Source organism: Anas acuta, chromosome 2 (assembly GCF_963932015.1).
Source record: "Anas acuta chromosome 2, bAnaAcu1.1, whole genome shotgun sequence".
Taxonomy (NCBI): domain Eukaryota; kingdom Metazoa; phylum Chordata; class Aves; order Anseriformes; family Anatidae; genus Anas; species Anas acuta.
Window position 1 is genome coordinate 5,119,669 of NC_088980.1, and position 16,115 is coordinate 5,135,783.

The following is a 16,115-nucleotide window of genomic DNA, read 5'->3' on the forward strand; positions in this document are numbered from 1 at the left end:
TGAGGCAATCGTACACGCTCCGTGAGCCCTTTGTGTCTGCTCACAGCGCTGAGCTCTTGCATCCCAGGGGGCCACTCAGTGCCTCTGTTTCTGATGGGTGGGTGATAGGACCAGGAATTAGGGACTTTGTCTATCTTCCGGGAGCAGTACATAACTTACCACATTATATTTCTTCTTGTGTCTTTACTGGGTTGGTTTTCAAAATCTTACGGGATATTTTCATCTCTGATGGGAGAGGTAGCAGATGGGGTAATAGCAACCCTGACAGAAATTGCCTATGTAATCTCAGCTAAATTACTCTTTCTGTGCTTCTGTTTTCCACATGAAATTGTATTTTCTTTCTCCTACAGTTAATCTAGCTCTTCCACTTAAATTGCAAATCTTTAGGCTGTGGGTCACTTCTGACTACATACTGTACAGAATCCAGTGCAGTGAGACTAATTTTGGCAAGATTTTTTAAGTATCTTGAATTCACCATCAAATATTTTTAATTATCTCAACTACGTACAAAGTGTCCCACATAAAGTATATTCATAAGGTTTAAACCCTTAATTTGCTTGTAGATATTTACCACAGAGCTTGCTTCATGGCCCTTTTCATAAAATCATTGAATCATCTAGTTTGGAAAAGACATTCAAGATCAAGTCCAACCATCAACATGACCTACCGAATCCCATCACTAAAATATGTCCCTTGGTGTCACATCCACACGTTTCTTGAATACCTCCAGGGGTGGGGACCCCACCACTTCCCTGGGCAGCCCATCCCAATGCTTGACCACCTACTTTGTGAAGAAATCCTTCCTAATTTCCAGTCTAAACCTCTCCTGGCACAATGTGAGACCACTTTCTTGTGTCCTATCACTTGTCACCTGAGAAAAGAGACTCTTCTTGTTGCAACCTTCTTCCATGTAGCTGTAGAGAGCCATGAGGTCTCCCCTCAGCATCCTCCTCTCCAGGCTGAACAACCTCAGTTCCCTCAGCCAGTCCTATTAACCCTTGTTTTCCAGCCCCTTCACCAGCTTTGTTGCTCTTCTCTGGACGTGCTTGTGCAACTCGATATCATTCTTGTAGTGAAGGGCCCAAAAGTGAATCACCAATGCTCTGCAGGAACCTCCTGGGCTGTTTGTGCCTAGCTGTGTGGTATTCCCAACAGACACCAGGGTGGTTGAAGTCGCCCATGAGAACCAGGGCTTGTGATGGTGAGGCTACTTCCAGCTCGCTGTAGAAGGCTTCATCTACTCCCTCTCCCCGATCAACTGGCCTGCAGCAAATTCCCACAACAGTATCAGCCACGGTAGCCTGCCCTTTAATCCCTGCCCATAAGCTCTCCACTCACTCTCTACCTACCCCCAGGCAGAGCTCAACACATTCCAGTTTCCCTCTCGCATAAATAGCGACTCCACCACCTCACCTTCCTGGCCTGCCTTTCCTAAAATGCAAGCAGCCCTCCACGGCAGCATTCCAGCCATGTGAGCTATCCCACCACGTTTCTGTAGCTGCGATGAGATCACAGCCTTGCGACCACACACAGATCTCCAATTCTTCCTGTTTATTCCCCATGCTCGGTGCATTGCTACGCAAGCATTTCAGGGAGGTGATTTCAGTGAGCCTGCAGGTTTCCCAGGAGGGGTGCGAGAGGATTCCTGCACTCACTCCCCTGGCTGCATGCACCCAGATGTGGCAATGGGTATGCAACACATCCCGATTTGTGCCATTTTTTGCTGCCCACCACACCCCTATAACTCTCCCCTTCCCCCATCTTTCCTAGTTCAAATGATAAATTGTCTGTCTCTTCAAAGCCTTCCTGCCCTCGAGCAGATTGACAGTCCCACCTAACTTGGTATGGTCTGTGAACTTTTCACTTGATCCCCTCATCCACATCACTGACAAAAACATTAAACTGGCCCCAGTACTGAGCCCTGGGCGCTGCCACTGGTGTCCAGCTAGTACCTCGACCAGCTAACTGTATGCCTGTCCAAGCTATTCCAGCTTTTACTGGAATACCACTTTGACAGTGTAAACAGGATATTACTCCTGTTTGGGGATGGTCAGTGTCCTCTGCTTCAGGAGTCACCAGGAACCAGTCAAGCAGCAAAACCTCCACAGCTTTGCACAGGCATGAAAGTAAAGTTATGTGGAGCTCCTGGTGTCCACTGGGCTCCACCTCGTTATACACACACAGCAGACACAAACACTAGAGAAGACGATACTATTCAGACACAGATCTGCTTTAAATTATCTCTGCATTTCCAACATCTAAAGCTTAATTGCCACCAAATTTCTTTGCAGCTCTCCAGCGACAAAGTCCTGAAGTTCACCTCAAATTACAAATGTCCTATGAGGAAATGACCAGAGGAAAGTCTCTAGGATTGAAGCGTTGAAGGTTGTTAGGAGCTTTTGGTCAAGGGCTTCCTATTTCCTACCCTTTCTGTGGCTCATTTTCCTTTCCTCTACCTTACCGCATCCTCCATCTAACCCTTCCCCTGTGTGTACAGACCTCACACATACCTACGGCTACGACACATACCTTTCATAGTATCTGCAGATACTCTTTTTCTCACTCAATCCTACCCATTTCGACTCCCATTTCTCTGCTTCCAGCCATAGGGACCACCCCACCAGATCAGAAACGCCCTTACACATTCCTGACACTCCGATGTTCCACCAGCAGCCGTGTGAACGAAATTTCAACCACACAAACGGTCACAGAATGGCAAGTAAGCATAGATCCAAAGACTTCAAAGAGAATTTGTGGTTTTCGTGCCAGCATTTTTTGTGGTAGTCATTCACTGCTTGTTAGGTCTAGATCAGCCTTCACCAATCAAAGCCGCTTCACTTTCAAAAGCCAGCCCATAATTACAAGAAGAAGGCCAATAGACTCTGGGTGATGATGCAATGATGTGTTCTCAGGTGCTCTCCTAGGCACGAGGCCAAAAGCTAAGTTACCATTTGTGCAATTTTAAATGAATGGCATAAAATTAAGCTAGAATTTCTCGTTGCAATTCCTAATTGTTTTGACTTCATTTTTTTCCAACAGTCAGCAGGATTTTCTTCTGAAAAGTCCTTTTTAAAAAAAAAAAATTAGCCGCCTACCATAACTCTCAGTTTACTCTGATGACTGCAGATCGTACTTACAAGAGCTTTTGCGTTCCTCACTCCTCCTTTTCTGTTTCTCAACAAGGCCAAATTCTACTACCTTTATTCATACCACTGCTTTATTTCCTAGCTCCCACTGATGATTTCAGTCCAGTGACTCCTAGAGTAAATTAATACCCCAGCGTGCCAAGATGACCTGGAGTCCTTGCCTCGGGCTGTTTCAGGCCTTTGTCATACCTTTCTTATCCAGAGTTTCATCATACCACGAAGCAAGGACTTTCTCACAGCTCATCAGATTGTTCCCTCTGAATCAGTACAGAGACACCTTCCCATGTTTACAAGTGCTTAATGGGAAAGCATAGCCTTGTCACTAATGCGCCATGCCTTTGCTCTTATTACTTTGGCAGTCCCGTCATATCTCTCGGTAAGAATGGTATTTGTTGTCCTGTTTCAAGGAGGCAAACTTTGAATGTGCTAATGGTTGTGGTGGTCAATGCCTCAGCGAATCACGTATTGATATTCCCACATTTGGGGGATAAAATGCACACTTTTAAGACTGGGTACCAGCAACAGAAATGAGAATTCAGAACATGTAAAGCATTTAAAACTATGCATCTTATAGAAGGATAGAAGCATCAGATACTTATCCTACTTCCCTCCAGTTTATTCCAGGCTATTTCCAGTCCAGCCAATTCAGCAAATTGCTTGTAAGTATTGTGAAGGTACCCACCTGAGGTAGGGCTTAGTTTGGGAGCCTCTTGTTGGAAATCAGTTGGGATATTCTGGAGTATCAATCAGAGAGCAAGATCAATTGATTACCAATCGTGTCACAGAAAGAATACCAAGAACATATCATTAAATACCCCTCGGTGAGGGAATGACAGAGTTAAGATGGTCATGACCTAGCCTGGAAAGGACAAGCTGCTACACTTGATGCTACGTAGCCTCGGGGGAATGCACAGTAACTGGTTACCCCAGTGCCCTATAAAATCTAGTCCCAGGCCTTCCACAGTTACTATTAATAGGGGTTATAAACAGCCAGGGAACCATAACATGAGATTAGCTGTTATTATATCTGTTTCGCAGATAAACTATCTGACAACCAGTAGAACTGAAATGGAAACCAGGCCTGTCCAGGCCTATCAGCAGGAGTGCTAGAGCAGGATAGCGAGGTACAGAGTGCTTGTAATGGGTATGCAGATAAGGGTTTAGCCGGGTTTTAGCCTGTCCCACTGCTGTGCTCCCACGAAACAGAAGTACAGTCAGAAGTGAATCCTTGCTCCTGTTACCATGTCTCCACGCCAGTCCCTTGGTGACACAGAATTCCCACCTCTGGCCACCAACACGAAGTTATTGCATGGATATGGTCTAAGGCTGCAGACAGACAAGCGATTATACCACGCAAAGCTGATGTTGCCTCCTAAATGGTGGTTTCTGGGCCTGTGGCAGAGATTATCGCTTCTGTAGCTTGAAAGCTTCGGCGTGAGCCCTAATCTGTTTTAGGCCAAGTTATTTAGGTTGAGGAATTTAAATAGTTGCCTTGAGTCAACTGGTTTTGACTGAGTGGGAGTTTCCTTACAAATGTCTCTGCCAGCCGAATCCTGGTGGCAGCTCGCCTCCAGCTCTAAGATGTCGATGAGCACCTTAGGGCAGCAGGAGACTGCTTAAACTTGACCAGAAGAAGCAGAAGACAAAACCAGCACACCCAGTGAGTGGGAGACTTTGCCTGAAAAGGCCAGAACATGATTTGGATGCTGTCTGAAAAAAAAAGCAGGCTGTCTTGCAGTGGCATATCATTAGCAATTAGGAAGGACTGGATATGTCACTTGTAGGTCACCAGATGATGAGCTAGCTATACGGAGCCTTCCACCTGTTGGTTGCCAACTGAATTCAACCCTGCATCAAAATTACGGCCAGGCCTTTTAATTACATGTTTGCATCACACTGGCTTGAGTACTTTTCAGGCATTGTTTCTCATGTGGGTGTCTCGCGTCTGGCACAATCAGGCCTCATCTTCATTGGGTTCCTTAATCTAAGTTTCTGGAACAGGAGTCTATGGGGAGACTGGGTTGAAGGTAAACTGTTAATGCTAGTTAAAAAAATAAATAAATAAATAAAGTTAGCTTGTCTTCAGCACTTTTAACCCATGCTAAGGACCCACATCTTCTAATATCATATACACAAAGGTAATTAGAATTAAAAAAAAAAAAAAAAAAGAGAGAGAGAGAGAGAGAGAAACCAAAATTCTCAATGTTATTTTTTCCCCCAAAACAATGTACTGGGGCAACAAGGAGGGAGACAACTTATGCTACAGTTTCTAAAGCAGGTTTCATGAATCTTTCTGGGCTTGATGGTACTTCTGATTCCCCCAAAACCACTCAGCCTGAAACAGACAACTCATAATGTTAAAGTTAGGTATAGTTACAGTTGAGTGCGAAGGGACTTAGAATGGAAATTGTTATGCAACTGCTACTTTATGAATTGCTGCCAGATCTGATGATAATATGAAAAGCAGATGCTTTGTTCTGATTGATTTGGTACTCTTTTATCCTTCTGTGGCATGAAAATAGTATCCTCTAAAAGACACTATTGTCTGGCTTTCTCTCCCTTCCCCCACCCCCCACCCCCCGGACAAAAAGAAATAAATACATTGCATTCAAAGGCACAAAATCTTTGGAATTCACAGCATTTGGTGAAACTGGAAGTGATGAAATAAGTATGAATTTAATAAGTTCTAATTCTTACATGTACATATATTCCAAAAGAGAGTATGGTATGCTGTGCTTTACTGTGGTGAAAGCAGAGTCCCAGCACACTTCATGCTCTAATGGTTTCTTATCAATATCTCTTATACCATATGAAATAGGTCACTGTGTTGAAATCACAGCTACGTTTCAAGTAGAATGTGTTAACTTTATGAATGCATCGTAAAATGGGAACTCCATAACTTCGTATTGACACTGTTTTACTGTTGCAATTTACCATTGTAATGACACTATTTAGGAAACAATGAATGGGCTGCAATGAGATAATTAAGGAATAATCTCCAGTACTTCGAAGTATACAAAGCAATAAACAGCTGCCAAAACTGATTAATAGCTGAAGTGAAGTTAAGACGTTTAATCAATCTAATAAAGCATTTATTGCAAGAATATACCAGCTTACACGAACTACAAAACATTTATCTTATTGATACCAACTGCAGTATTTTCCTTTCTTTAGGATGTAATATCATGAGACCTTGATTGTTCTTCCATTAAAGTCAAGGATAAAACTCCCATTGTGGGCCCAGGGTCAAGCCTTCACTGAGCTGATACCAACAAAAATAAATGCTTCCTTTTAATGTAGAACAGTTCTGCTAAAAAACATTTTTTTTCCCCTCTATTATAAAACATCCCATGGCATTGAAAGGGGGACATGTTCTAGTGGCAAGGACAAATGTCAAGAGTCATGATGAAAATCTGGATCTCCTATTAGTTTATACTGCAATCTCCAATAAAGTGTTGTTTTGTTTGCATCTCCACCTCCAATCTGTAAAATGGAGAGGAAACCATGCACCTGTTCTACAGGATTATTTAGGATTTCATTCATGTAACACATAAAGAATCATAGATAGAAGATACTGTACATACTTCGGAGGGTCTGGAAAGTAAAGAAAAGAAACAACGTGAGTTGCTCTTGATTCTGTTGCATTGGTCTTGTAACTGGTACAAGAATGGGAGGCAGGAGATGGGGGTGAACAACACTGGTTAGGGGACACGTTTCATACGTGACAGCTGAGCTCCCTGAGCTCCCATTCTGCTTCCTACAGCCCCCCAAGAGCAAGGACTTTCTACAACACCCAGCGAGCCATTGGCATCCTGCTCTTCTGCTCTCCAGCTTAGACTGGCGGGGTGAAAGAGGCGGTGACAACAGCAAAGGGACAATCGCAGGGAGAGATGTCCCTTCCTGCCATGGTCTCTCACCCTATTTCCACATTAATTGCCACCATAAACGGCAGCTGCCCCCCTAAAGTGAAGTACGTACCAAATTCCTTAATAAAGATGAGGAAGCAGTTAGCTGTTTGTCAGGAGTTTTACAATGTAAATTGTAAAAACAATCTTACCAACATTTAAAACATACATAAAACATTGGCTCAGGGTGAGAGTTGTATTTGTCAAGCCTTGCAAAACGTGCTTTTCATCAGACAAGATGTTTGTATCTCCTCATCCCTGCATAGAAAAGAAGCATTAGAGCACATGTTCTCCTACTCTACATTATAATTGCCTTTTCCCTGCACAGAAATGGAATATGTTTTTAGTGCTGGATGACTCTGAAACTTGCTCTGAATCAGCCCCTTTGTCTTAATGCTAGTAGGAAGCTACTTTGGTTTATCCAAATATAAATGTTGATACAGAAACTCATACCAAATAATAACAGAGGTATGAATTTATTGTTTCAGCAAAAGCTCCTATGTAAATTAACCATTGGATAATTAAAAATGCCTCCAGTGTCTGGGCGGGTAAAGATCAAGCACTTGCAGGATTACAACACAGGCAGTGCTGCGATAAAGCTCCCAGTGGCTTAGGAGAAAGAGCTCTCAAGCTTTGCAGGTAGCAGGACCAATTCCATCAGCCAGCATGTACTAACTCCTGTTCCTGCCGATCTAACCTGTAAGGGACTGTTTGCAATTGCAAGCCTCTTGTCTGGAGAAGCCGAAGCTAAACAACAGGTTGAAACTTGCACACTTGGAAGCAATGCAGGCAGTGGCATTGCACTCATTCCCTGTGCAAGTGTTTGTCATAAGACTAGGACGGGCAAACCTAAAATACAAGTCCCAGAAACCTGCAATACTGGTATCTCTGCATGTACTGCTGCCGAGGGAGTGTTAGCTTTGTGAGAGAACACACAGCTAGGTTTTGAACAACCCTTTCCTGCATTAAACAAATGCAGCGATTTGAAGACTGGCAGCGAGACATTTAAACACATTGACTGTAGGAATATACTCACTGGGAGCGAAACAAGGCCCCCAAGTTTTAAATAATTTTCCCCAAAAACTAGACGGGGCACTGCTGTAGATTAGAAATTCCTCGAGGCCAGGCCTGTTGCCTCCCTTTACAGTAGAGCACTGCAATGAGAGCAACTGGATGCTCTTGCTCGAATTCAACGCAATGGTCAGCTCTGCATCCTGGCTGGGCAGCTGAATTGCCTCATTTTTGACCCTATTAATTAAAACTGTTCGGAGCTATCTACATTATATACATATTTATGTATGTGTGTAGAACTGCAGGCTGTGGCTTTCTCATCTCAGAGCAGAAGAGACAGTCGTAACCAGTGCTGCAAAACTCCCATTGCCTGGGTCTGTGGCTGTTACAAAAGGATTTTCCCCAATTAATTTACGGGATTTAAAATATCTGTCCTTTTTATTACAAGGCTGCAATAGACTTGTATACACATTGGGAATATGTATTGTTTTATCCTTCAGGGAGAGGAACATGGCTGCAATTCCTTACTTATGATTACTGTTTTGTAAAGGTTTTATTTATTTTTATTTACTCTGACAGCCCCACGGATGAGCCAGTTGTGCGTGGATGCCTTCCCCTGCCCAGCACCGTGCCTCAGCCCCTAGCAGCAGGCACTTAGCAGGACAGGAGAAGCAGGGTAAAGTGGCAATTCCTAGACGGGCAGGCTTTGAAGTTATTAAATACATATTTTTTTTTCACTGCGAGAAGCTGCAAGGCTCAGCTGAGAATCGCTTCACGGCCACCCGCCCCCTGAGGCGAGACCCCTTCCCGCCCAGCCGCGCTGAGGCAAGGAAATGGCGGCGGGGCCCCGCTGGCGGCCGGCCCCTGCCCCAGCGCCTCCCCGGCGCCTCCCAGCCTCGGGGGCCCCTCAGCGCCTCGAGGGCCTCCGAGGGGGAACCCCGCCCCGTGGCCACGCCCCCTTTGCATTTAGCCACGCCCACCTCCATTAAAACCAATGCGGGCTAAGCCCCGCCTCCTTCAGCTAAGCCCCGCCCCCTGTGGGTGTAGCCCCGCCCCCTTGTTTACCGCGCAGCGGGGCCCGGGCGCTGCCCGCCGCCCGCCTCCATTTTGGAGCTCCCCGCGGTGCGGGGGGCGGGGTGGGGCGGGGCCCTTCGTTCCCCGGCCTCCCTCCCCCCCCCTTGGTGCTGCCCTCCTCATCCTCAGCCTCGCTCGGCGGAGGCTCCTCGGCCGGCGGGAGGAGGAGGAGGAGAAGGAGGAAGAGGAGGAGGAGGAGGAGGAGGAGGAGGAATAAGGAGGAAGGGGGGGGGAAGCAGGGAGAGAGAGCCCGCAGGGAGGAGGAGGAGGAGGAGGAGGAGGAGGAAGGCGGGATGAGATAAGCGGGGCGGGGGCATGTAGGCGGCCCGGGAGCCGGGGAAGGAAGGGGAAGGGAAGGGGAGGGGGAGCTCAGGTGGATGCGGGGGGCGGCGTGAGGAAGGGAGCCCGGGGGGGTGGGGGGGGAACTTCCCGAGGAAGAGGAGGAGGAGGAGGAGGAGGAGGGAGGAAGGCTGCGTGTGGCCGCGCGGCGGCAGCGGGAGGCAGGGGCCGGGGGTGTTTTGGGGTTTTTATTTTTTTATTTTTTTTTAGGGGGGGGGTTGGGCTCGCACCCCCCCCCCCCCCCCCCCGGCCTTCCTCCTCCGTGGGGAATTGGCGCCTGGAGGAGGAGGAGGAGGAGGAGGAAGCAGCAGTAGGGCCGGAGGGGCCCCATACGCGGTGCCCCCCCCCCCCCCCTCCTCCCCGCCTGGCTTCGTTCCTGGACTCTTTTATTTTATTTTTTTTATTTTTATTTTTTTTTTAAATCTGCGTATTGATTTTTAAACAAACAAACAACCCCCCCCCCTCCTCCCTCCCTCCCTCCGTTCCCCCCCCCCTTCGCCTCGCAACGCCAGCCTCTGCCTCCGGGAGGGAAATAGCCGGGTGAAATCTCCCTCTGTTTCCATGGACAACCCGTCCATTATCACCCAGGTGACTAACCCCAAAGAGGAGGAGATCCTGTCCTGCGCTCAGGATAAAGGTGAGCCACCGAAATCTGCGCCGGGAGACCCCAGGGTTCCCCCACTGACCCCTTTCCCCCCCCCCCCCCCCCCAACCCCTTTGCCCAGAGGTGTTCCAGCACAGGGCTCGGGAATGAGGTTTGGGGGGGTACAGGGGGGCTAATTAGTGGGTTGATCTCATTAAGCGCTGTCTTTCCGCGAGGGTCGGCGATGCAACTTTGGCCGGCTGTCAGTGCAGCTCGCACCCCGCTCAGGAAGGAAGGAGAGAAGGAAGGAGAACCTGCGCTGGGCTCGCTTGGAAGGCTTTGAAACCTCAGCGATTCTTTTTCCTCAAAAGAACAGGGAAGGAAAAAAAATAATAATAATAAAAAAACAAAACAGCCAAAAAAGGGGATTTCTGATCTCTACCCTCCTCTCCTTTTATTTCTCGCCGCCTCACGTTCAAGAATCTGTAGTTGTTTTTTTTTTTTGTTGTTGTTTTCTTTTTCCCCCTCGCCGCCCAGGGAAATGTGGGCTGCTGCTGGGAGCTGGCGGCCGGAGCTGCTGGGCAGATAAACAGTTGTTGCTTGCGTAAAGCGTCGCGCTCGGGCTGCCTTTCGCTCCAAAATAAGATGAATCCAGCTTGGCCGAGGGAGCTGCTTCTCCTCCAGAGTCTGTTAGACGTCGACGGGCGCCCTTAAGCTCGTTTCCTTGTGGAAGCTCGGAGGGGTCTCGGGCTGAGCAGCCGCGTCCTGGCGGGATGAAGGTGCTGTGGAAGTGGCGTGGCTGGGGTTGTTGGGGTTGTTGGGGTGGGGTGCTGTGTTTGGGAAGTGTTTTGGGTTGTGCTTTGTTGCAGGCAGTGTTGGTAAATAAGGGGAAAGGGCAGAAATTGCTCCTGAGTGCAAGCAAAGCGTGTGGCGGTGTTGTCTAGGAGGCATGGTTGTAGACCTCCAAGTACCCTGGTAGGAATGATAGGTTGGTACGTTTCACCCTAAAATCTGGGCTCTTGATGCTCAGAGCACTTCCATTTCTGCGTGGCTTATCGCAGAAGTGCTGAGGGGTGGCTGGAGAAGTTGCTCCTGGATAATTGCGACGAAAGGCTCGCGTAAAGTCACGGTCCTCTCACCTCCTGCACATCAACTGCAGGAGGATGAAGACAGATTTATTAGTGTTTTTTTAAATTGTGCAATTAGGGACTTGGTTCACCAAAAAATTATCCTTTGCTTTGGTACAGGGGTGCTCACATAGCTCCCTTTTAGACTCCTAGCACTTGAGAAGTGATACTTCCACTCCAAGGCCTTGCTCGTCCCTTGAGACTTGCGACGTTTTCCCCTTTTGGTGGTGCTGAGCGTGGGGTACCCGCAGCGGCGCGGGGCTGGTGCTGTGCCTGTGCCGTCTCCCCAGCCCCGTTTCGGAGCAGATTGATGTGCCACGGTGCTCAGATGGTGCCCTGGTGTGATTGCAAGTGCTGGAGGGGCTTCGTTAATGCTGCTGGCAGCTGGTTGGAGTCTGAATATTTAAAAAAAAAAAAAAAAAAAAGCCAATTGAGTGAAAACGGGGGGAAAAACTGACAGCTGGAAATCAGAGTAAGCATCGCCATCAAACAAGTGTCTTCAGAGCCCTCAGTGCAGCGAAAATATGCATCTAACTTGCATAACTATGCAGTAACTTGCATAATACGCATTGTGTTCTTGCTGGTGGCTTGTCTGGAGCAGAAAATCACGATGGGCTTAATTGCATAGCAGGGGCCTCGCAGGCTGCTGGGTGGGCTGGGGGGAGAGGGAAGAAGGGTGGCTGGACTTTCACAGACCGGAGCCAACTTCAGCACGAGCTCGATACAGGAGGTAGATTATTTTTTTTTGCTGTGTTTTTTGTTGTTTTGGATTGATTTACTGCCTCGCAGCATGGTAGTACGTGCTGTGCGAGGGGACCTGGCTCGTGCCGGAGCAACTTTTGCAGGAGGAGAGCTGCAAGGCTGCTTCCAGGGCTTGGGAATGAGCACTGCTGCCCTTACCTCTTCTGCTACAGGTTGTCCTGCTGCTGAGGCACGCAGCTTGCAAAAAAACCCCATTGCATTCCCATCCCTGCACCCGCTTTGCTGTGAGACTGCTGAAGTTTTAGCAGAGCCCCCGGGTCCGGCGAGCTGCGAGAGCCTGGAGCCGAGATGATGGTGCCCAGGGGGAGCGTGCGCTGCTGGCTGGGGCTGAGCCCAAATTATGGCACAAAATGGCTAACGCACATGAGGCATAACGAATTAACCCGGGATTTAACTGCTGCGAGTACCGCCTGGGCCTGTGCTCGTTTTGTGAGAGCGGGAATTGCCCTAGCACGGTGCTGTGCGAGCAGAGGCTGTCGAGCCTGGTGAAAACCTCCCTGCGTTCAGCTTCTGGTTGCAGAAATGTGCTCCGGGATCCCAAGGGGCACGTAGTGCCTTCAGGAGTTGGGTTTTGTAGGTTTGGGGGAGATCCCATGGTGTTTCTTGTGACAAATGAATTTTTTTCTTCTCCTTAAGCTGCAGAGAAATGATTTTACAATAGCTGGGTAACTGCTAAATAATACGTGTGTGTACCTGGAAGTGTTGTGTTTTTTTTTTTCTTTTTAACACTTTTGAAGCTTTTAATCAACTGTGAGTTCAGTGTTTAGCCTGGCTGTATTTTTTTAACCTGTATTTATGTTTAAAAGGAGCGTTATGTACAGTATATGCTTATGCTCAATTACTTTCGTGGAAGGGAGGGAACACAGTTGGCAGGAGCTGTTTTCTCATCATGGGGCACTTCTGCTCTCTGCTTTTAAGTAAATATCGTGCTTTATAAATAAAAATGTCCAAATATTTTTTTGCTAATCCAGGTGTATTAAAAATGGGCTTTTGAAATAAGTGAAGCTGTGATAACTCATTAAAGAGAAGCTTATTAATACTGAGATGGAGCTATTTGTTTTTAACAAATAGCCAAAATTGTGGAAAGTGGAAAAAAACAGGTCTTGGCACACGAACCGTGCCTTAATATATTGCCACACGGTGGTGCACTGTATTTAGTTGTCTGTCAACATGAAAGCTGAGCACAGAAAGTTGCTACAACCATATTTTATTATTATTGTAATGTTTGCTTGGAAATGCATGTGGTGCTCGCGCTCCTAGAGGATTTTGGCCAGTGTCGATGTTATTACATTAGTTCTGGAAAATGTAAACTTACATTCTCCCATTTGGTGATCAAAAATATCCTCAGCATTAAATTTATGAAAAATATAATCCCCCCTTAGCTTGTGAAGTACAGAAAGCAGAAGTTTTTCACAGCATTATTTTATGTTGTGGTAATTTGGGCACATTTAGCAACTTGAAGCATTAACAATACTTGTCACTAGAAATTAACATGTGGACATAAGTATGTGAAAGGACATGTTGTATCAGCCATTTGTGTGAGCAATTAAGAAAACATAAAGAAAACCTATCAAGAAAAATCTGAATCTGACTCAGTATAATTAGTTTTTTAGATCAAATCAGCTGTTTGTTTATTTGGTGTTGAAAATGTAGAAATATTCTTATTATTCAGTTGAACAGTGACCTCTCATGTACCAGTTACATCTCTAGAAAGCTGAGCAATGATGACAAGCCTGTGCACTGTGTACAGCAGAGAGAGTGTGATCACAGGTGGGTAACAGGCAATCAGCCCAGTGGAGTGAATCTCACTTTTTTTTTTTTTTATCTATGTGCTTTGATTTCTTCCTTGTGGCTGATGCAAATTCTAGGTGTTTCCCTGTGGCTGGTTCAGCAGTAGCAATACCAACCCAGTCCTTGTAGAGGTACCCAGCCTTTCAAGCCATGGTGGTCCATTTTCTGCCTCTGGGTATGTCCTTCTTGACTTCACTAGCATCTATCTGTCAGCTGGGCATCTGTTTTCAGTTATTTAGAATACCTGACTGTTTTAGTGTGTCTACAAAAGTGTATTTTCTTCTGCAGTGAAGCATTTGGAAGAGGTCCACAACCATTACCAATTTTTTTAATGAACAGTGTAATTCCCCAAGGATGTTTTGACAAACAGGCAAACTTACTGTTTGTTTTTCCAATTTTATTCCAATGAAAAGGCCGTATTAATTATCACTTAAAACAACAAGCAGTTAAGATCTCAAGTTAAAAGCCTATTTGAGAATGCAACCAGAACAAGTCTTTAATTGTATCTTCTGTAAGATACCTTTTGAAAATATATGAAAATATTTAAGGAATCATTTTTGTTACTGCTTCATCAGGATTTAAAGTACTTAAACATTCAAAAGATACATTAATGTCCTTGAGACATTGTCTCAACAAATTTTTATAATATTAACTACAGTATTTTTACTTTAATGTAGCATTAAGAAATGGAAGTGAAAACCTCTTCGGCACCACATTGGAATGTGAATTGCGCACGGAGGGTAAAATTTTAAATCATTAACTAATGACATAGTTGTTACATGAAACCAGAGTAACCATACAGTAGGTTTTATGTTCCAGGGAGGCTGTAGTAACCTGTAGTAACCCAAGATTTGATTTAAGGTAGCAGTGAACAAGCTGAAGGGCACGGCAGTAACGCGAACGATAATTTGCAGGAATATCTAGTATTTAGTGTCGGCAAGCTGCAGTATTATCGTTTCTTCATATCATCTCAAATTCGTATTTGTTTTAATGAAGTAATTTAGCTTGAGTGTTCAGAAGTTTAACATGCCTTAAAAAAAAAAAACAGTTGACCTACATTTTGTCAATTCAGCATTCAGAAATGCAAATAGCATTTTCGGAGATAATCAGGGAAATGTCGATGCTGCGCTTCATCTTGCAGAATTTAATCTGACCCCCACAAATATGCTTCCGGATAGCGTCTGCCCACGTTTCGTTTCTTCAAAGCAATACCAAACGAAAATGCTGGGAAAGTGAAAGCTGAGAGAAACGAAACTCACTTGTCCTGGTCAGTGTTGCTGAAGGGTGTTGTTCCCACTGCCTGCTAGATAGGTTTAACTCTTGCAGTCTGATTTTTCTCTTACAAAACCCTTAATTTATGGATTTTGCTGTCTTGTAAATTTCATAATTCACATATGAAAATGGCTACAGAGTTGTTCTAGCCAACATATTGTATATATGTCAAATTTTGAATATTTACTCTGTAAATAAGTAGGCCTTTGTTTTTGTGATAAGCTTTTGCTGGACGAAGTTGCTGGCGGTGACCACCGTGGTTGTTGGTCGGCACTAGTTTCCATTGAAAATCCAGTTTTAGGCAGTCCTGGGTATGGAAACGTTAATTTGGGGGGTGAATTTACCCATTGCTCAACCCTACCCCATGAGGAATTCCTTTGAGGTTGCTCAGGTGGCTTACTTTGGGTTATATTTGAGGTGTTTCTGTTCAGGAGACAGAGGTGATGGTAAGAAGAAAGGCCGCAGGTGCTCTCCTGCTAACATCAGAGGGACTTTGCCCACATGGGTGATTGTCTGTGTCTACTCATCCCCTGTTATGAGTGTGTTCAGAAAGGGAAAGACGTTTCCCAAGTTGAGTTACGAGAGCTGATCAGCTGGCCTAGGTGTCCAAAGGCCACTTCTGGACTGCTGGCGAGGGTTACGCCTCAGGCGACTCCTGCAGCACCACAAACCTGACTGAAAAATCCCACAGAAATCCCCCAAACCCTTTGCATGTCTGTTCTATCAAACAATGTGGATAAAAGCTTTATTTTCATATGGGATGGCGTGGTGGAGCTGGGGAGGGTTGGGTGTCAGTGGGGTTCGCTTGGAGAGCTTTTAGTCAGGGGCGGCTGCGGGCAGGCACAGGGGAAGGATGCCTTCTGTGCTGTGATGTAGCCAGAGATATTTTTAAGACTTCCATATTGGAAATGTTAATCTCCTGTAAATTCTATTTTTGCCCGAGTTTGATGGGAGCTTGCTTTATTTTTACTCGGAGAGGGTTAAGGCGTAAAATGGACACAGATACGACAAATATGGAAAGCAGAAGGAGCATCGAAATAGAACAGTAAAAATCCTGTTCCAGGAACCCTGTCATGTAATTTTGGCTTTCTGTATATTCTTAGAG

At 45.9% G+C, this 16,115-nt stretch overlaps 1 protein-coding gene across 4 annotated transcripts in view; it reads left to right on the top strand.

Moving 5' to 3' along the window:
- Positions 1–9,146: 9,146 nt before the first annotated feature.
- Positions 9,147–16,115, top strand: part of CTDSPL (CTD small phosphatase like) — a 79,978-nt gene continuing 73,009 nt past the window's right edge. The window contains exon 1 of one of the 4 annotated variants that reach the window (XM_068673328.1): positions 9,147–10,112. In XM_068673328.1, coding sequence (XP_068529429.1) covers positions 10,037–10,112 — 76 coding nt within the window. In that variant the 5' untranslated portion in view covers positions 9,147–10,036. The remainder of the gene's footprint in view (positions 10,113–16,115) is intronic. The other 3 variants (XM_068673327.1, XM_068673331.1, XM_068673330.1) reach the window with 3 other exon arrangements.